The sequence below is a fragment of the Vulpes vulpes genome, chromosome 6, assembly GCF_048418805.1.
Source record: "Vulpes vulpes isolate BD-2025 chromosome 6, VulVul3, whole genome shotgun sequence".
NCBI classification, from domain to species: Eukaryota; Metazoa; Chordata; class Mammalia; order Carnivora; family Canidae; genus Vulpes; species Vulpes vulpes.
The window spans coordinates 123250158-123271854 of NC_132785.1; the positions used below are offsets into that span (position 1 = coordinate 123250158).

At 46.9% G+C, this 21697-nt stretch overlaps 1 protein-coding gene across 2 annotated transcripts in view; it reads left to right on the forward strand.

Moving 5' to 3' along the window:
- Positions 1–5641: 5641 nt before the first annotated feature.
- Positions 5642–21697, forward strand: part of AK7 (adenylate kinase 7) — a 76153-nt gene continuing 60097 nt past the window's right edge. The window contains exons 1-3 of one of the 2 annotated variants that reach the window (XM_072762262.1): positions 5642–5783; positions 11870–12058; positions 17135–17243. In XM_072762262.1, coding sequence (XP_072618363.1) covers positions 5679–5783; positions 11870–12058; positions 17135–17243 — 403 coding nt within the window. In that variant the 5' untranslated portion in view covers positions 5642–5678. The remainder of the gene's footprint in view (positions 5784–11869; positions 12059–17134; positions 17244–21697) is intronic. The other variant, XM_072762263.1, reaches the window with a different exon arrangement.

Genomic DNA, 21697 nt, shown 5'->3' on the forward strand with positions numbered 1-21697 from the left:
CTGTTTGGCTGTCGAGGGGAGCAGGATAGAAATACAGTTTCTGACGTGTGCGCGTCGACTTCAGAACTCTACCTTCAACCCATTTATCTTGTGGATGACAGCTGACTCTTGGACAGACAGAGGGGCATGCTCAGCAGCCCACCTGTGAACACTGCAGTTGGGTCAGAACCCAGTCTTCTGTCTCCACCAACTATATAACCATCGTGTGTGTGTGTGTGTGTGTTGATAAAAGTATCACCTGAACTTTGTGGTTATAGGCACACCTCATTTTACTGCACTTTATAGATAATGCAGGATTTTTTGTCACAAAGGTCTATTTGCTACATTAATCAGTGATCTTTGATGTTGCTATAATTTTAGGCAGTGTCACAAACCACTCCCATAAAGGGTAATGAACCTAACTGATAAATTGCGTCCTGGTGCTCCACCAATGGGCCATTGTCCTCTTTCTGTCTCTCTTTGCACCTCTGTATTCCCTGAGAGACAACAATATTGAAATTAGGCCAATTAATAACCCTACAGTGGCCTCTTAAGTATTCAAGTGAGAGGAAGGATTGCACATCTCTCCCTTTATATCACAAGCTAAAAATGATTAAATTTAGTGAAGGAAAAGTGGGAAGCCAAGAAAGGCCGAAAGTTCTGCCTCTTGCACCAGTTAGCCCATATGTGAATGCAAAGGAAAAGTTTTTTTTTTAATAATAAATTTATTTTTTATTGGTGTTCAATTTGCCAACATACAGAATAACACCCAGTGCTCATCCCGTCAAGTGCCCCCCTCAGTGCCTGTCACCCAGTCACCCCCACCCCCCGCCCTCCTCCCCTTCCACCACCCCTAGTTTGTTTCCCAGAGTTAGAAGTCTTCCATGTTCTGTCTCCCTTTCTGATATTTCCTACCCATTTCTTCTCCCTTCCCCTCTATTCCCTTTCACTATTATATTCCCCAAATGAATGAGACCATATAATGTTTGTCCTTCTCCGATTGACTTATTTCACTCAGCATAATACCCTCCAGTTCCATCCACGTCGAAGCAAATGGGGGGTATTTGTCATTTCTAATGGCTGAGGAATATTCCATTGTATACATAGACCACAGCTTCTTTATCCATTCATCTGTCTATGGACACCGAGGCTCCTTCCACAGTTTGGCTATTGTGGCCATTGCTGCTAGAAACATTGGGGTGCAGGTGTCCCGGTGTTTCACTGCATCTGTATCTTTGGGGTAATCCCCAGCAGTGCAATTGCTGGGTCATAGGGCAGGTCTATTTTTAACTCTTTGAGGAACCTCCACACAGTTTTCCAGTGTGGCTGCACCAGTTCACATTCCCACCAACAGTGCAAGAGGGTTCCCCTTTCTCCGCATCCTCTCCAACATTTGTGGTTTCCTGCCTTGCTAATTTTCCCCATTCTCACCGGTGTGAGGTGGGATCTCATTGTGGTTTTGATTTGTATTTCCCTGATGGCAAGGGAAGCAGAACATTTTCTCATGTGCATGTTGGCCATGTCCATGTCTTCCTCTGTGAGATTTCTCTTCATGTCTTTTGCCCATTTCATGATTGGATTGTTTGTTTCTTTGCTGTTGAGTTTAATAAGTTCTTTATAGATCTTGGAAACTAGCCCTTTATCTGATACGTCATTTGCAAATACCTTCTCCCATTCTGTAGGTTGTCTTTTAGTTTTGTTGACTGTATCCTTTAGGAAAAGTTCTTGAAGGAAAAAATGCTACTCCAGTGAATACACAAGGATAAAGCAAAACAGCCTGATTGCTGTTGGGGAGAAAGTGTTAATGTTAGTGTAGACAGAGGACCAACCAACCACATTACCTTATGCTAAAACCTAATCCAGAGCAAAGCCTTAACTCTTCAATTCTATGAAGATTGAAAGAGGTGAAGAAGCTGCAGAAGAAAAGTTCAGAGCTGGTAGAGGTTGGTCAGGAGCTTTAAGGAAAGACAATGTCTCCATAACATAAAGTACAAATCAAAGCAGCCAGCTATCCAGAAGACCTAGCTAAGATGATGAATGAAGGTGGCTACGCTAAATATTTTCAATGTAGATGAAACAGCCTTCTATTGGAAGAAGATACCTTCTAGGACTATGATAGCTAGAGAGAAGTCAATCTCTGGCTTCAAAGAACGGGCTGACTAGTCAGGAGCTAATGCTCCAGTGACTTTAAGAGGAAGCCAATACTCATTTTCATTCCAACATCATAGGGCACTAAAGAATTATGCTAGAGACGCCTAGGTGGCTCAGGTCATGATCCCGGGGTCCTGGGATTGAGCTCTGCATGGGGCTCCGGACTCACCACGGAGTCTGCTTATCCCTCTGCCCCTCCTCATGCTCACTTGTTCTCTTTCAAATAAATAAAAATCTTTTTAAAAAAGAATTACACTGTCTGCTCTATAAATGGAACAACTAAGCCTGAGTGGCAGCACATCTGTTTACAGCATGGTTTGCTAAGTATTTTAAGCCCCTGTTGAGACCTACTGTTCAGAAAAGCACAATTCATTTCAAAATATTACTGCTCATTGACAATGTACGTGGTCACCCAAGAATTCGGATGGAGATCTGCAGTCAGATGAATGTTACTCTCGTGCCTGCTACCGTATCTCTTCTGCAGCCCGTGGATCAAGAAGTCATTTCGACATTCAAATCTTACTTAAGAAACATTTCAAAAAGGTGTAGCTGCCTTATGATACCTCTGATGGATCTGGACAAAGTAAATTGAAAACCTAAAAAGGATTCACCATTCTAGATGCCATGAAAAACATCCGTGACTCACGAGAAGAGGTCAAAAGGCCAACATTAATAGGAGTTTGGAAGAAGTTCATTCTAACCCTCATGGAGGACTGAGGGGTTCAAGACTTCAGGAGAGGAAGAAACTGCAGATGGGGGTGGAAAGAGCAAGGAGCATGAAGATGGGACTGAATTGCTTCAGTCTCACAACAAAACTTGAACAAATGTGTTGCTTCTTATGGATGAGCTAAGAAAGTGGGTTTCTTCAGATGGAATCTACTGTGAAGATTGTTGAAATGACAACAAAAGGTTTAGTATATTTCATAAACTTAGTTGATAGAGCAGCAGCAGGGTTTGAGAGGATTGACTCCAATTTTGAAAGAAGTTCTACTGTGGGCAAAACACTATATCAAATGGCATCACATGCTAGAGAAATCATTCTTGAAGTGTCCATTGAGCTGCAAACTTAATTGTCTTATTTTAAGATATCGCCCCAGCCTCCCCAGCCTTCAGCACCCACCATCCTGATCAGTCAACAGCCATCAACATTGAGGCAAGACCCTTGCTGAGAGCTCAAATGGTAGCATTTTTTTTAGCAAGAAAGTATTATTTAATTATGGTATGGACATTAGTTTTTTAGACATACTCCTACAGAACACTTAACTACAGTATAAGGCAAACATAATTTTTATATGCACTAGAAAACCAAAAAATTCATTTCACTAGCTTTGTTGCAATATTCACTTTATTGTGGTGGTCTGGAAACCAAAATTCTCCAAGGTATGCCTGTATATGAAAGCTGGCTTTGAAAAAAGAAGGGAGTAATAGTAAAAGAAAGGTACATTACTTGTTGATATAATTGAATCTCCTTTTTTCACCTACCAATATGATAGATGTAAAATTCGTTCGAAGCCATCCACTTAAAAAACTATGGTGCTAGCTCTTTTAGCTGTTACTAGGAGTATAAACAAGAATGAAACAAGGTGGGATCCCTGGGTGGCACAGCGGTTTGGCGCCTGCCTTTGGCCCAGGGCACGATCCTGGAGACCCGGGATCAAATCCCACATCGGGCTCCCGGTGCATGGAGCCTGCTTCTCCCTCTGCCTGTGTCTCTGCCTCTCTCTCTCTCTCTCTGTGACTATCATAAATAAATAAAAATTAAAAAAAAAAGAATGAAACAAGGTGAAGTATTTTCTAGTAACGCATACAGTTGAAGAGCTTTCAGAATACTTACCTGCTGAGCCGCATATCAACAAGGACAAACTAAAAATCAAAAGGAAGCATCCAGTGAATTCTAGAGAATTTGAACTAACAAGTTATTTGAAAGAATGTTAAACAATACCCAGTCCATCAAGTTTCGCACAGGTCCTGCATGAATATTTTTACATCTTGTTGATGATTTTAAAAATAGAATGTTGCTATGAGCAAGCTGTTCCCAGATTGAATGCAAAATTTGAAAGTGTTAATTATTTTACCAAAACAAGTTTTATGAGACCTGTATAAAAAAGAAGGAGGTGGGGGGGTGCCTGGGTGGCTCAGTCAGTTAAGCATCCAACTCTTGATTTTGGCTCAAGTCATGATCTCAGGGTTGTGATCCAGCCCAGCATCAGGCTCTGTACTGGATCCTCTGTGGATCCTGCCTAAGATTCTCTCTCCCTCTCCTCCACCATTAATTAATGAACTAATAATAAATTAATAACCAATTAATTGAAAAGGGGTGAAGACAAAAAAAAAAAAAAGCATGAAAGTCTCCCATTTGCAGAAACAGGCCTTAGTGTTGCAGGAAAAAGAAAGGCAAGTTCGCCTTTGGACACCCCTTCAGCAAAGGCTGTCATGTATTTCTTATTTAATCCTAATAGGCCTGTGAGGCTGGTGATTTCACTCCTGTTTTACAGCCGATTTATCCCAACCTCCCACAAATGGCTGCAGAGCTGGAATTCAAGGCCAGATCTGCTGAACGCCCAGAGCCTCCAAGCTGGCTGGAACTCCTGGGGCACATTTTTTTTTTTTTGAGGCAATCAGTTAAAGAAAAAAAATTTTTTTTTAATTGGCATATGTGTTAAATATTTACATTTAACAAGTTATTGTTCAGAGCACGAAGTATTTCAGTAGAACCTGACTATTCCGAGCCACGGGCAGGAGGATGTGCACCAGGACGCCTGTGGCCCGGTGACAGGACAAACTGGACGTCATCTTTTAATGTGTCGCTTAGCCGAGCACCTGCGTGTATAATCTCACCGGGAAAGGTCAAAAGCCTAGATCCCAGCCCGTCGTGAACGTGGGTGACCCTCTGGCCGCCCCCCCCCCCCCCCCCCCCCCCCCCCCGCGCAGCCCGAGGTCTCCGGAGCGGCCCCAGCGCCCGCGGGGTCGCAGCCCCAGGACAGGCGCGGGGAGGCGGCGCCGCAGTCCCTCGGGCATCCTGCACCCGGGAGGCGGCGCCGCAGCTGCTCCCGCGGGGGGACGGAGGACGCGCACCCCTCCGGTCGGGCTCCCCTCGTTCAGCAGAGTCGGCAGCATTTTCGGTCCTGCGGGTTCTGCCAGGGTCGGAACGAAAGCGATGAAAGGGGGTGGGGGTCACGTGGCCCCGTGGCCGGGCCCCAAGAGGCTCGGAAGGAGGACTCGCCGCGCGGGGGAGCAGCGGGCGGGAGCCAAGCCCGCGGGGAGCGGGGCGGGGAGACCCCCGCGCGGGAAACCGGAGGCCCCGCCCCTGGAGGCCCCGCCCCTGGAGGCCCCGCCCCTGGAGGCCCCGCCCCGCACCTTGAGCCCGCCCTCGGAGGCCCCGCCCCGCGCCGAGGCCCCGCCCCCTGAGGCCCCGCCCCACGCCTTGAGCCCGCCCTCGGAGGCCCCGCCCCGCGCCGAGGCCCCGCCCCGGAGGGCCCGCCCCCGCCCTGCCTCCTTGGCAACCAGACGGACGCTTCCTCCCCTTAGCAACCAGTGAGGCTCCGGCCATGGCTGAAGAGGAGGAAGTTACTGCAGCCACCGAGAAAGTTATCCGCGTCCAGAGGGTGTTTGTAAACCACCTGGATTCATACAGCAGCGGGAACATCGGGAAGGTGAGCGGCGGCGGGTCAGAGCCGAGCCCCAGCTCCCGAGCCCCCCGCCCCCAGCCCCAGCGCCCTGCCCCCAACTCCCAGGCCCCCAGCTCCCGAGCCCCTGCCCCCAGCACCCCCCCCAGCTCCCGAATCCCCCTCCCGCAGCCCCCAGCCCCAGCTCCCGAGCCCCCCTCCGGCAGCCCCCAGCCCCAGCTCCCGAGCCCCCCTCCCGCAGCCCCCAGCCCCAGCTCCTGAGCCCCCAGCCCCAGCCCCCAGCTCCAAGCCCCGAGCCCCCCTCCCGCAGCCCCCAGCACCAAGCCCCAAGCCCCCCTCCCACAGCCCCCAGCGCCCAGCCCCAGCTCCCGAGCCCCCCTCCCGCAGCCCCCAGCCCCAGCTCCCGAGCCCCCCCTCCCGCAGCCCCCAGCCCCAGCTCCCGAGCCCCCCTCCCGCAGCCCCCAGCACCAAGCCCCAAGCCCCCCTCCCACAGCCCCCAGCGCCCAGCCCCAGCTCCCGAGCCCCCCTCCCGCAGCCCCCAGCCCCAGCTCCCGAGCCCCCCCTCCCGCAGCCCCCAGCCCTAACTCCTGAGCCCCCCGTCCCAGCCCCCTGCCCCCAGCTCCAAGCCCCGAGCCCCCATCCTGCAGCCCCCCGCCCGCAGCTCCCGAGCCCCCGAACCCAGGGAGAGTCTGCGCCACAGCCTCCCCGAAAGGAGGGTCCGTCGTGGTCCCGGGTACCAGTCCTCACGCAGAGCCCCAGCTGGAAGCCCAGGTGTCTGGAGATGGCCAGTCCAGCGCTGGCTCCTCCCCCGTTAATGAAAGGAAACTGAGGCTCAGAGGGAGGAAGGAACTTGCCTCAGTTCACATAGGAAGTTGGGGGCCTGACCTGGACCCAGAGCCCAGGCCTCCGGTTCTCTTTCCCCACGCACCGCATCTAGGCAGGCAACCGGCAGGTAAGTCCAGTGGTTATGCGGCCCAACCAAGCGTATTCATTCGTCCATCCCTTCAACATACAGTTTGAGGGTCTATTATGTGCCAGGCGCTGTTTGGGCCCTGAGTCCCACTAAACTCCCCACCCTTCATCTTTAGCCCTGAGAAGTGAGGATATTATTCTAGGAGAGGATCCGGAGGCCCTTCATCTTAAAATAGTAATCAGAAGAAGCCATAATTTTATCACTTGCCCGCAGGGCTCCTTCATCTCAACCCTACCCTCCAGAGCTACACAGAAGTGCAGCCTCCCCGGGGCAGACGTCTCTGAGGCTAATGATCGCATTTTCAGACAACATAGGCTTCCTAAAATAGGATGTGGCCACAGCCCATACCACCTGTACTGGTTTCCTAGAGCTGTGATCACAAATTACCTTACACTGGGTGACTTAAAACAACACACTTTATTCTGTCTTGGTTCTGGAGGCCAGAAGCCTGGAGTCAAAGTGTTGGCAAAGTGTTGGTTCCTTATAAAATCTGTGAGGAAGATTCAGGTGCTTGCCGGCGATTCTCACACCTCTTGGCTTGTAGACTCATCACTCCAACCTCGGCCTCTGCCTTCCATGGTGTTCTCCTCAAGGGTCTCTCTGGCCAAATTTCCCCCTTGTTAGGACACCAGTCATTCGATTAGAGCCCACTCTAATCCAATATGACCTCATTTTAACTTGATTACATCCGCAAAGACCCAATTTCCAAATGGGGGATGGGAAGGGAGTAGGGGACCACTCTTCAACCCAGTACACCATCTAAAGTTGATCAGTCCAAAAAAAAATAGAGATTTAGGTAGATAATTTATATGTAAAAATAGGATATTGTATATATGGCATGCAATAGCATGTATTTATACGTGATGGTGATGTTTAAAGGGAAGCCACGAGGGCCCATGGTGGAGTCATTTGCCCTCAGGACAGCAAACCTAGACTCCACTGTAGTTTCAACCTCTCCAGGAGTGGAATTTTAACACAGTCTGGAATTCCCTGGTTGGCACCCAGGAGTTATCTGTCACAAGGCTCTCTCCATTCCCCGAAGGAAGATGAAGTGACCTGCGTTAGACTCCCCTCTTCCCTAAGGCAAGGTGACCTAGCTAAAACAATCCTTTCTTTTTGTGCTAATAACTCCTCACCCCACCCTCCTTCCTATAAAAACTTTCCATTTTGAGCAGCTTCTCAGAGCTCCCTAGCTTGCTAGATGGAATGGCTGCTCAATTCATGACTTAGTAAAGGCAATTATATCTTCAAGTGTTCTCAGTGGAATTTTGGTTTTTTAACAGTATGTCCATCGTATATAATATGTATCTACTACAAGAGACTAAAAATACATGCTCTATCTTCTACATTACTGGAAAAGTAAGGGGGGCTGAGAAAGAACCAGGAGACAAAATGAAAAAATACAGTAAAAAAAAAATTATTTAAAGAAAGGAAGCATTAAAAAGACAGATGTAGTATGAAGTGATTCATGTCTTTCAAAAAGATAGATACAAATAGAATATAGGTAGGTAGATAGATAAATAAATAGAGATGATCAAAAAATAAAAATAAATAGAGATGATCTATACACAGAAAATGTCTCAAAATAGAGACACCTGGATGGCTCAGTAGATTGAGCTTCCAACCCTTGGTTTCAGCTCAGCTCATGATCTCAGGATAGTGAGCTCCACACCCTACGGGGAGTCTGAAGATTCTCTCTCTGCCCCTCTCTCCATTCTCTCTCTCTCAAATAAATAAATCTTTTTTAAAAACTAAAGTAAAAAGAAAAAGTCTCAAAATATAGACAAGGCACATCACTGTTACTGCCTCTACCTTCATGACACCTGCTGAGTAGCAGGCATAGAGAACTACACAGTGGATAGGAAGCAGGTGCTGCCTTTGATGACCTTGCCTCTGGAAGGAGTCACGATTTTTTGAGCAAATGCAGCATTTCTATTGTGATAGGTACTTTGAAAGAAAGGGAGAAGAAGATTGGCTGGTGCAAGAGGGCAGCTGCTTTCAAGTCTCAGAAAGGGCTCTCCTTAAAGCTGGCCTTAACCTCAACCCTTAGATGAGGATCGAGCCAGAGGAGCCAGGGCTCAGGGCACAGCAGAGGCAGAGGTTCTGAGGTGGGAGTCGGAGGACACGGAGGTGAGGGTGCAGGAAATCGGGGCCCCCGGCCAGCAGGCACAGTGCCCAGGGCCCACAAGACTTGGCGGCCCACAAAAATGTCTTAATATCTTTTAAAATCAGGGACGCCCTGGTGGCTCAGCAGTCAAGTGTCTGCGTTCAGCCCAGGGCGTGATCCTGGAGTCCCAGGATGGAGTCCTGCATTGGGCTCCCTGCAGGGAGCCTGCTTCTCCCTCTGCCTGTGTCTCTGCCTCTCTCTGTGTCTCTCATGAATAAATAAATAAAATCTTAAAAAAGAAGAAGGAGAAAGAAGAATGCTTTAAAATTTTTTTTCTTTTAAAATCAGGAGGAAGCAAATGAAATTTTAGAGCCAAAGATTATGGGTCTTCAGGGCAATACAGTCATGAAATACAATTTTTATTTATTTTTTAGATTTTTTATTTGTTTATTTGACAGAGAGAACACAAGTAGGGGACTGGGGGGGAGGAGCAGAGAAAGAGGGAGTGGGTGTGGAGGGCTCCCCGCTGAGCAGGGAGCCCAATGCAGGACTTGATCCCAGGATCCTAAGATCATGACCTGAGCCGAAGGCAGATGCTTAACCAACTGAGCTACCCAGATGCCCCAAAATAAAATTTTTAATTTTTTTTTTCTTGGAGAAAAGGGCCCATGAAAGTCAGAAGGTGGCCCTGCCTAGCAGCTAACTGCTGCCCCACGTGTGATCAGAACTCCAGTGATTTCTGTTGCATAAATTAACAAAGCAGGATCCAGAATGGGGGTGAGGAGGAGGGTCAGGAGTTTGGTTTATATTCTAGATCCAATGAAAACTATTGGATTTTTTTTTTTAAGGTTGTATTTGTTTAAGGGAGTGGGGGGATTGGGAGGAGCAAAGGGAGAGGAACAAGCCGACACTGTGCAGAGCATAAGGCCCACGTGGGACTGGATCCCACGACTCTGAGATCATGACCTGAGCTGAAATCAAGAGTTGGGTGCTTAGTGCTTAACGGACTGAGCCACCCAGGTCCCCCCTGGATTATTTTAAAAAGGGAGGTGGCCTGATTGAGATTAGAAGGGTGGGAGGCAAGAGAATTTACCTTCTCCTTTACCCTCTTTTGAGCTCTGATTATTTTTTTACAGCATAGTATTTTTAGAACAAACCATTTTCTTTTAGTTTGTAGAGATCTTGTCCAAAAGCTTATCAATAACAGAATTTTTCAGTTATTCCTTGACTAGTTCCAAAATTTTGGATCTCTAGTTCCAAAATTTTAGGGAATTGTTCTCCATAGCAAGCAACAGGGGAGTGGGGATATGGAGCATTTGAAAGAAATGGAGGCTGGGTCTCTAGTCTTCAGGCCCCCCACCCAGCTGTGCACCACCACCAGGTCCCCTGCCCCCGGTCCCTCTCCCCCACTCGTCCGTGGGAGAGAATAGGGTGGCAGTTGTGGTACACATGCTGCCTTGGGGATCAGAAGGTCTAGTTGCACCCCACCCTGCCCGTGCAATCTCTGGGAAGTTCCTTATAGCCGGACATCAGTGTCTTTGTCTGGGAAGTGGGCTAATAAAATTGAATATGTTTGAGCGAGAAATGAAAATATATGACATACTTGGAAGAAATATATTCCCATAAGTGGTCGAACCTGATAATCTTGCATTACGAACTCAAACTGATTTTTATCGAAATAAATGAGGTGGGACTTCTGGTTTGTTTGGTTTTGGTTTTTTTTTTTTCCTCCCAACATGTGATAATGTCATGATTACTTACATATGCTTAAATTGCAAATTAAAATGGAATCATTCTTATTTATATGTAAATAATGATTTACGTGTAAGTATATATGCATATAATATATATGCGCATATGTATATATGAAACTTTTAAACGTTACATAAATCATTCCCAAGGATAACTTCTGTAAATAAGAAACAGAACTTTGCCAAATTGATTCTTTGTTTTTTTTTTCCTTTTGAGAGAGAGAGAAATCACATTCTAGCAAGGTGAGGGGGAAGGGGCAGAGGGAGAGAGAGAGAGAGAATCTTAAGCAGGCTCCATGCCCAACACAGAGGCCAGTAGTGGAAGCTTGATCTCATGATCCTGAGATCATGACCTGAGCTGAAATCAGGAGTCACACACTTAACTGACTGAACCACCCAGGCGCCCCTCTTTGGTTTTGGGGTTTTGTTTTTGTTTTTTGCCAGCTTGATTCTATTTCATTAGTCATTAAGGTAGCCACTGAGGACCACATGTGGCTATTGAATCTTCCAATGTGGCAAGTCCAAAGGGAACCGTGCCTGAGCTCAGTGTAAAGTGCACACTGCATTTCAAAGACTTAGTATAAACAAAAAGGAACCTAAAGGTTCTCATTAATCATTTTTGTATCGATTACATGTCAAATTAGTAATATTTCAAATCTGTTGGGCTAAATGAAACATTATTTAAATTCATTTCACTGGTTTCTTTTTACTTCTGTTACTGTGGCTACGAGCCAATTTAATTGACCTGAGTGGATAGTATTTCCATTTCTACATTTCTATGAGACAAGACCAATATAGTGACCAGCCTGTTGCCAGAGCAGGGAATGTCCTTACCACATTCTTTTTTTTTTTTTTTTAAGACTCTATCCATCTATTCATGAGAGACAGAGAGAGAGGGAGAGAGAGAGAGAGAGAGGCAGAGACAGGCAGAGGAAGAAGCAGGCTCCATGCAGGGATCCAGATGCGGGACTCGATCCCGGGACCCTGAGATCACGACCTGAGCCAAAGGCAGACCCTCAACCACTGAGCCTCCCAGGCGCCCCCTTACCACATTCTTTAAGCCCTCTGAGCCTGGGTTCCTCATCCGTAAAAATAGAGCGTCCTAACAGTACCCACTTCACCATGTCACTGTGGTTATTGTTAATTTTAGCAAGAGAACAACGTACAACACACTGGCTCTTGCAAACCCTCGAGAGAAGTCAGTTTTTAGAATCATTTCACCGACTGCCCTCACTTTAAGTTGTTCTTAGCATTTTCTTAGTCACTGTGTGTTTTCTTGCAGTTTCTGTCTAACTGTGTAGTTGGGGCTTCTCTCGAAGAAATTACAGAAGAGGAGGAGGAAGAAGATGAAAATAAGTCAACCATGCCTGAAGCCTCATCAGCCAAACTGAAGGAAGGCATGTTCCAGATCGTGGGCACGCTCTCCAAGCTCGAAAGCGTTCGGCCCGACTTTGCCGTGGAGACATACGATGTAAGTCCTGGTGGCTTTTGCTAAGAGGAGACCCAAGGGCAGAGTCACCCGGGCTCCTACACCTTCACACTATGCTCTTATTCTTTGCTTCTCCCTCTCTCTTCCACGAACATGGGGGTGGGAGTGGGTGAGGGACAGGTGGAGACAGGTGTTTCTCCTCTGACGGAGGACCACCACCGTCTCTACTTTAAATGTTTGCCTTGCCTGGAGCAAAGAATTTAAATTAGATATTCTTGGAAGGGATGGATCTAATCTGGACTTTTAGACTCATAAAATTTCTAATCTTAGGGCGCCGGGGTGGCTCAGTCTGTTAAGCATCAGATTCTTAATTTCGGCTCAGGTCATGATCTCAGGGTTGAGAGATTGAGCCCTGTGTCAGGCTCTGTGCTGTGTGCAGAACCTGCTTAAGATTCTCTCTCTCCCTCTACTTCTTCCCAAAATTTCTAAACTGTGTTTAAAATGCATCTGACCCTTGGGACGCCTGGGCGGCTCAGTGATTGAGCATCTGCCTTCAACCCTGGGCATGATCCTGGGGTCCCGGGATCGAGTCCCACATCAGGCTCCCAGCATGGAGCCTGCTTCTCTCTCTGCCTGTGTCTCTGCCTCTCTCTCTCTCTCTCTCTCTCTCTCTCTGTGTGTGTGTGTGTCTCTTATGAATAAATAAATAAAGTCTTTAAAAAATAAAATAAAATGTATATGATTCTACATTACCCAACTACCCTGGGCCCAGTGGGTACTTTCTGTGAAACAAAAGCCTCCTTCGGTAATAAACCACTCAATAGTAATAGATATTACTGGCTTATTGAGCAACAGTGCTACTGTTGTTGAAAACCTACCTCTGTGCTCTGGAGGTGAGATATAACATGAAGACAGAATTTGGGGATAAAGAGGAACAATAGCTTTATTACTTTGCCAGGCAAAGGAGGCTGCAGCAGGCTAATGCCTTCAAAACTGCAGACCCAGTTTAAAAACAAGAAGATGTGAACCGACGTCTTTCCAAAGACATCCAGATGGCTAACAGGCACATGAAAAGATGCTCAACATCGCTCATCATGAGGGCGATACAAGTCAAAACCACAATAAGATACCTCCAATATGTCAGAATGACTAAAATCCACAGCGCAGGAAATACCAGATGTTGGTGAGGATGCAGAGAAGGGGGAACCCTTATGCGCTGTTAGTGGGGATGCAAAGAGGTGCAGCCACTCTGGAAAACACTACGGAGTTTGCTCAAAAACTTAAAAATAGAATTACTCTACAAGCCAGCAAGTGCACTACGAGGCATTTACCCATAGGATGCAAAAATACAGATTCCAAGAGATATATGCATCCAGTGTTCATAGCAGCATTATCTACGAGAGCCAAATTATGGAGAGGGCCCAAATGTCCATCGACAGGTGAATGCATAAAGAAGATGTGGTATTATAAATACACTGGAATATTACTCAGTCATCAAAAAGAATGAAATCTTGCCATTTGCAACAACGTGGTTGGAGCTAGAGAGTATCATGCTAAGCGAATAAGTCTGTCAGAGAAAAACAAATACCATATGAGCTCACTCACATGTGGAATTTAAGAAACAAAACGGATGAACCTGGGGGTGAGGTGGAGAAAGAGAAGCAAACCAGAAAACAGACTGTTAACTATAGAAGAGAAACTGAGGGTTGCTGGAGGGGAGGTGGGTGGAGGGATGGGGCAACTGGGTGACGGGCGTTAAGGGGAGGCACTTGCCATGATGTGCACTGGGTGTCACATGTAAGTGATGAATCACGAAATCCTGCACCTGAAACTGATTTTTTACAGTGTATGTCAACCAACTGGAGTTTAAATAAAAACTTAGAAAAATGGAAAAAACCCTGCAGACCCACTGGGGGCAAAAGGCTGAGAGGTTTTACAGGAAAACAGAGCATGTGAAGGGTCGGGTCGGGGCTGCCAGCCTGCCTCCTCCCGTCAAGGTGGTCTCCTGACAGCGCTGGCGCCAGTCTCGGTGCTAAGTACACGTTGAGGTCAGCAGGTCATCAATATCGATACCAAGTTCCTGGAACAAAGGATTCTATAGAAAAGCAAGTAAAGAGGAGGGGGTGCTGCAAGAATGAAGAAGAGAAAAATGTTGTTCAGTCTAAAGCCAAGCCTTAAAAAAAAAAAAAAAAAGGTCACCTGGGTGGCTCAGTGGTTGAGCGTCTGCCTTCAGTCCAGGGCGTGACCCTGGAGTCCCAGGATCAAGTCCCACGTCGGGCTCCCTGCAAGGAGCCTGCTTCTCCCTCTGCCTGTGTCTCTGCCTCTCTCTCTCTCTGTGTCTCCCATGAATAAATAAATAAATAAATAAATAAATAAATAAATAAATAAATAAAATCTTGAAAAAAAAAAAAAACAAGCCTTGCTGAAGCACTAGCATGTCCATCTAAATTTCGACCCATCTTTACATTTCTCCAGTGGTTTCACTGCTTCCCCGTGACAGATGCAACACAATCCTCCTCGTGAGACATTTAAATATCCCTGAGAGGATGAGAAGAGACACCTCTCATCACCCTGCCTGCCGCTCTTCAGACCCTACTGTCCGGCTTTGCACGCACCACATCCTGCAACAGCCTGTCCTCTTCCAACCCCACCCCGGGCCTATTCATCGAGATTGCATGCAGGATGTCACCTCCTCCAGGAAGCCCTCAGTGTTTCCTGCTTCTTCCCCATGCCTTGTTTGGCTACCGAGCTCTTTTCTTGTACCCCCATAGCAGCTTTACCCGCCTACATCATCACACGTGTCACCCTTCATGGTTATTGTCTATTGGGGTCGCACAGAGTATAACCATCAGCCCTTTGAGAATAGCATTTGGCCTCCCTGCTGGCTACAGGCCTCTTCCTCTGCCCCCCCGCCCCCGGCCCTTGCCACTGCTGCCCCCTTGCCAGGTTCACTCCTGCACGCCCCGGCCATTTGTCAGCCCAGTGCCATCAGGCTCTGTCCCTACCACATCACAGGAAACGCCCTGGCCAGTGTCACCAGTGAGCTCCTAATTCCCAAAGTCCTGTCTTCCCTGGCTTCCAGGAGAAAGTCTCCTTCCCCTTTCTGCTGCCTTCGCACCCTGACTTCCCTTGTGCATCTGAGGCTGCTTTAAAAAAAAAAAAAAAAAAAGATTTTATTTATTCATGAGAGATGCAGAGAAAGAGGCAGAGACCCAGGCAGAGGGAGAAGCAGGCTCCCTGCAGGGAGTCCAGTGCGGGACTTGATCCCAGGACCCTGGGATCACACCCTTAGTCAAAGCCTTACGCTCAACCACTGAGGCACCCAGGCATCCCCGGAGGCCCCCTTTAAATTCAGTTTTCCCCACAGCGCTCTCCTTTCTCCTAATGGACAACCCTCCTAAATCTTTTCCAGTCCTGTGGCTTCCGCGCCCCTATAGGAGGCAATGCCATTCAAATCTGTCGCCAGCCTGTTGACCTCCAAACCCAGCTGCTCTCTGGCGCCCTCCCCCAGGAGTCCTGCCGGCACTTCTGAATCAGCATACCCCAAATCAAATTTATTATACTCCTCTGCAAGACCACTCTGTCTTTTAACCTCCTTGTTCTTATTTCGCTTTTTAAAAAGATTTTATTTATTTATTTGAGAGCATGAAAAACAGCATGAGCAGGGGCTAGGGACAGGAGAAGCAGACTCCCCACTGGGCGGGGAGCCCAATGCAGGACTCAATCCCAGGACCCTAGGATCATGACCTGAGCCGAAGGCAGACGCTTAATCGACTGAGCCATGCAAGTGCCTTCCTCCTCATTTTTATTCAAGACCTTGTTCTCTGTAACAGTTTGGGCTGTTTGGGGTTGCAAATCCTAGTGGAAAAAGGCAACATAAACTGGCTTAGTAAATAAGGAAATTCTTCAGTTTATGTGGCTGGTGGTCTAAAGAAAGAGACAGCTTCAGGGCTGGCATGATCCAGGGGCGGCTGCTGCTTTTCCTGCCCCATCCTGGGCTCTGCCTTCCTCTAAGGGTGACTTCATTCGCAGCCTGGCAGCAAGGCTGCAGCAGTCCGGAGCCTTACAATCACAAACAGCAACACTTGCAGCCTCCAGACTGTGGGACATGGATTTCTGTTGTTTAAGCCACTCCGTTTGTGACACTACGTGACAGCAGCCCTCAGGAGTGAGTACAGGTAGATGCAAAAGGCCTTAGGGAACCGGGCTGGGGAACCTGGCTGTCTGCAGCAGTGGGTTTAGCAGGGATGCATTAACCCTGCCAGGGTGGTCCTCTCTTTATATGGGAAGGCATTCACTTTGCTTTTGTTCTCTAACCAAGGTATGTGGTGAGAGACCACGTCTGATCTGAAATGTTCTGCTTTAATGCAACTGGTCAAGAAACTGTGGGGAATCTCTGATCCTCTCGGTATCTGAAATAATAGCAAATGCAAATCCTGATTTGGAAATGCAGGATCCTCTTAACGGTTCCGGTTCCGGTAATACCTGCCCTTGGTGCAGGAGCCCTAGGGACCGTGCTGGCATCCACGGAGGAAGGAGTGACTACTCAAAACACAAATGATCACCAAAGTTACTTTTGCCTAATGTAAGAACTTTATATTTTTACCCATTAAAAGTTTCCATATTTTTAAAATATTCCCCACTGTCAACTCTCATAAGGCACCTTACCTCTACTAAGAGGGACGGATTAATTCCATCTTGAGGATTGTGCAACGATCCACATTAATCACTCATCAGCACTTCCGAATGATTCAGGATACATAACGGCTCAGCCCATCTTGCCTAGAGTTGGAGTTAGTTTGAAATGCCTCACACATTTTCTTCCAGTGTGTTGTAATCCTTCCCTTCGGAATTGGAGCTTCAACAGCCCGCAGAAATAGTACCTAAGATCGTCGTGCAATTTTTTTTAATCATCTGTTCCCAGCTATTTTCATAGACTTATTTGTTACTTGGAAACTACATACAGCAGAGAGCCAACATTTCATTTGAAATAGAAATCCTGCGAATGTTTCCTGTAGGACACTTCCATCTGCAGTGAATCTAATTTGAAAGTTGTCATTCTCACTAAATATTAAGATCGGCTCCTCGCGACAAACGACTGTCAATTCTCTTTTTCAGATCATCTCTCGGGAAGACCTCCTCATGCGCCTCCTGGAGTGTGACGTCATTGTGTATAACATCACTGAGAACCCACAGCAAGCCGAGGAGGCCATCTGGGCAGTCTCTGGTCAGTGAACCACTCCCTTCTGTCACCAGGGACCCTGCTTTGCGGCAACTTATTTAACCTAAGAGCCATCTAATGACCACTAGGCAAATTAGGAGCATGAGAAAACCGATCTGAGACTTATCTAAAATGTGAAATGAAATTAGGCTAATGAAGATGCCTTTGGATAGCATAAAAAGAGAACCTCGGGATCCCTGGGTGGCTTAGCGGTTTGGCACCTGCCTTTGGCCCAGGGTGTGATCCTGGAGTCCCGGGATCGAGTCCCACATCGGGCTCCCTGCTGGGAGCCTGCTTCTCCCTCTGCCTGTGTCTCTGCCTCTCTCTGTGTGTCTCTCGTGAATAAATAAATAAAATATTTAGGAAAAAAAAAAGAGAAGCTGAGGCATATGAAAGTCTTCAAGAGTTTATTTGAGCACAAATCGATTCATGAGGGCACGTCCCTCTGGAAGTGGTTAGGAGCGCTCCAGCAGGAGCCGGGGGAAACACTGGCAGAGCAAAGGCATTGCAAAGCAAGGGAATTATTTGGGTATAGCTTAAGCATTTGCCCCACCTGGAAGAGCCTAGTTGGCTATCATGGTTAGTGGTCCTCAAGTTTTGATTTTCTAACCTTGCAGCATTTACACTCTTGGGTTCTGGTTTGCTTACCCGGACTGCCACAGCCTCAGAGCCACCCGAGACTTCATGGCCCCTTGTTGAATTAATGAAACGATGCGTGCTTCCCAAGAACGGAATCATTTTGATCCTAAAAAAAAGAAATAGGGGATCCCTGGGTGGCTCAGCAGTTTGGCGCCTGCCTTTGGCCCAGGGCGCGATCCTGGAGTCCTGGGATCGAGTCCCACATCAGGCTCCCTGCATGGAACCTGCTTCTCTCTTTGCCTGTGTCTCTGCCTCTCTCTCTCTCTCTCTCTCTCTCTGTCTCAAATAAATAAATAAATAAATAAATAAATAAATCTTAAAAAAATAAAATAAAATAAATTAAAAAAAAATAAATGAAACCATAACTTTCAAAATTCACCCTTTGTTCATTCTGCGGCCCTTGCTTAAGGCGGTGGGGTTGAATGCATTGGGAAGACACCAGGACAAATGAGACAGCTTCCACCCTCCAAGTGCCTGCAGTCCCGTGGGAGAGCTGAGGCACACGCCGCGGACTGTAATGCAGGACAGAGAACTGCAGGTTCTCGAGAAACAGATCCACGACGGATGTGCCTTTAACAAGACAGGATTTGATTCAATTCAGCGGGGGTCCCCTGGTAGCAAGGGCCAGGAGAGGGCCCAGGGCGAGTGTGTGCATTTCTAGAATGCTTTCAAAACTGTCATGACCTCTGAGGCCCGCAGGTCTAAGACAGCAAGGTGACATTTGGCCATTTGTTGCTGTGACGATTCATCTCCTGATTAAGTCGGGAGCAAAGGAGAAAGAAAGCAAAGTGGCTTATCTGGATCACCCTTCTAGACCGGCGGGCCAGCCAAAAAGACACAGGGCCACCTTACATTTCAGTGTTTTATGCACATCAGCATTTTTGTTCCAGGCGGATTAGATCAGAGATCAGCAAACGCTTTCTGTCAAGGGCCAGAGAGTAAATCAATATTTTCGGCCCTTCGAGCCAAGTACGGTGCCGTTGTAGCAACGCAGCCATCGAGGATATGCAGCTAGGTTCCAATAAAACTTTATATTATAAAAAGAGGCAGGACTTTGCCACCCCTTGAATGAGATCAACAGGGAAGCAATATTTTGGCTTAAATTCAAAGAAATGGAGGAGCCTCAGGAATACGTGTACCGCACTCAGGGAAATGATCGAAAAGTTTTGTCTTGTGGGTGCGGAGGTGTGGGATTCCTCAGGAGCTGAGAATGCTTGATGTCCCTTTTGTGACTTTGTGCCTAGATTTCATCCAGTGAGAAGCAAATCAAAAATGTGAGCATTGTATCATCTTTTGAAGCAGAGGATTTTTTTTTGAAAGCCTACTTTCTGCATTTTGTCCCTTTGCAGATATTTATAGATGATTATAATTGCACCTTCTAAAAGAATTACACCATTGAAAATCATAATCAGAGCTCACGTGTATTGAGTTCCGATGTTGTGTCAGGCTTCGAAAATTGATTTTTCCATATAATATAGTCTTGCAATTAAAAAAAATGTTTTTTTCTGGAATAAAAGCTGGACATGTTTTGAAAATTAAAAAGCACAGTAGGGCTGGGGTGCCTGGGTGGTGCAGTCAGTTAAGTATCTGAGTCTTAGTTTCAGCTCAGGTCGTGATCTCAGGGTTGTGAGAATGAGCCCCACATCGGGCTCCATGCTCAGGGAGAGAAGTCTGCTACAGATTCTCTCTCTCCCTCTCTCCTCCCTCTGCCCTTCCCACTCGTGCTCTTTCTCTGTGTCTCTCAAAAAAATATTTAAATAAAATAAAAATAAATAAAAAGCACAATAGGGCTTAGACTAAAAAGGTACGACTCCTTGTATTTCCCTTTCACCCCATCCCTACGCCCCAAAAGGAACCTCATTTAACCCACGTGTACCTTTTAATGCATAAAAATGCCTGCACTGCTGTCCTCTGATTATGTATTTTAGACATTAGCCCCTGCCCTCCTGCTGTGACAGATGAGCCGCAGCTCCTCATAGGACCCCCACTGCTCCTCGAGGGAACATAATGGTTTCCCAGACTTTGACGCTGCATCTCGTTTCATGAGCTTTAAAATACGTGTAAATAAATAAATAAATAAGACTGTGTTTTACTGCCTCCTTCTTCATTCTAATAAAGAGCTTTAAATAATTAAGAAAATTTTGCTTCTCTATTTGGTGGAGAGGTTTTAACTGTCTTACCTCATTTCTGAGATACAGAGTGTTGGTGTCTCCAAGAAAGGACAGTCAGAGGCCTTCAGTCTGCCATCAGGGTCACCTGGGGGGTTGGGTTTGGTGGTGCTTTGGGAATGTTGTCGTTTGACCTAGTGTGCACATTCTTAGATTTGGGGTTTGTTTTTTGTTTGGGGTTTCTTTGTCTGTTTGTGTGTTGTGGGTTGTTGTTGCTGTTGTTGTTGTGGTTATTTGCAAAGGATATGTATTACTTCTTCATAATGTTTTATTAAGTAATTCTAAAATGTTTTAATATAAAAGGATTCTCCGACCTTGCCTTTCACCGATGCTATTAAAGGAAGACAAAATGACACGGGAGAAGGGAATAAAGTATTAGAAATAAGAGCAAACATTTGCATATAAGGATAAAATGTGCTTGCTCACAAGTGAACAAGGAGATTATTTTAGGCCCATTAAAATGATCATAAAGGAAAGGATAACCCATTTTGAGGACCTCTAAGTGTGCCAAGCAGTCACAAAATAGGCCAGGCTGGAGCACAGTAGAGCAGAAAGGGTAAAAGGGCAAAATGAAATTGAAGAGGCCATTTTGGTTAATGAGATGAAACTGGAACTAAAATTAACATTTGAGTCAGAGATGAATCTGTGGACGTGGTGTTCTTGCGCTTTAGCCAGTAACGTATTCTCAACTTAGGGTCAGCATCCACGTGCTTATTAGATTCAAGATATCAGCACTTTATTGTTTTGATTCTATAGGGAATCAGCTCATGAGAATACAATTGTGCCATGACAACCGTGTCCCTCAGCTCCTCTGACAATTTAATTAGACCTCCCTTTTAGATCTTTTCTTCTGGAAAATCATATGTCATAAAAAATATTGTAATGGAATCACATGCCGAAAGTATTTAAGGAGGCTTAATGGTTCCGTGTGTGGAGAGCCACCCCCAGCCCCACCCCTGGGAGGTGATAAACCTTCTAGAAATCAAGTGCTCGTCCTTCTGTCCACCACTGTTCTACAGAATTCTCATCATCACCCATCCCCATCCTACCAAAGGCCCTCTGGCCCCAGTCCACAGGGCCCGTTGATGGGCTCCCTTCCCCAGGCCAAGTGGAGTGGGAAGGCCAATTGTGGGCGCACCCACAATTCCTTCCTTCTGCAACATCACAAGCTACACAGGACTGCTTTCTATGAAATCGTAAGGGAGGGGGTCTTATCTTCTGAATTGGGGCCTTTGCATCCCCACGCCCCTAGAGCCTCCTGGTCCATTCTCCATGCAGCTGGCTGACTGTTGGGCTTAGTGGGGAGAGCACCGCCCTTGCCACCAGGCTGCCTGGATCAGACTGTGCCCCTACCTCTCCTCCATAGATCTGGGCAAACTGCACCCCAGGTCCCTCATCTGTAAAACAGACGTAATAGTAGCACCTATCTCATGACGGTAAGGATGCAGTCAAGCCCGAGAAGTGTTCCGGTCCACACCAGCTAGGATCCATACTCCCACTGGCACCCCATAGAAGTAGAAGCACACTGCTACCGGCCAGGAGGCAGAAAGGAGGGCTACACGTGTGAGCTGGGTGCAGAAGAGCTCGGCTGGCTGGGAAGAGAATGCCGAGAACAGGAGGGCACATGAGGACTTTGTAGATCCAAGTAACTGC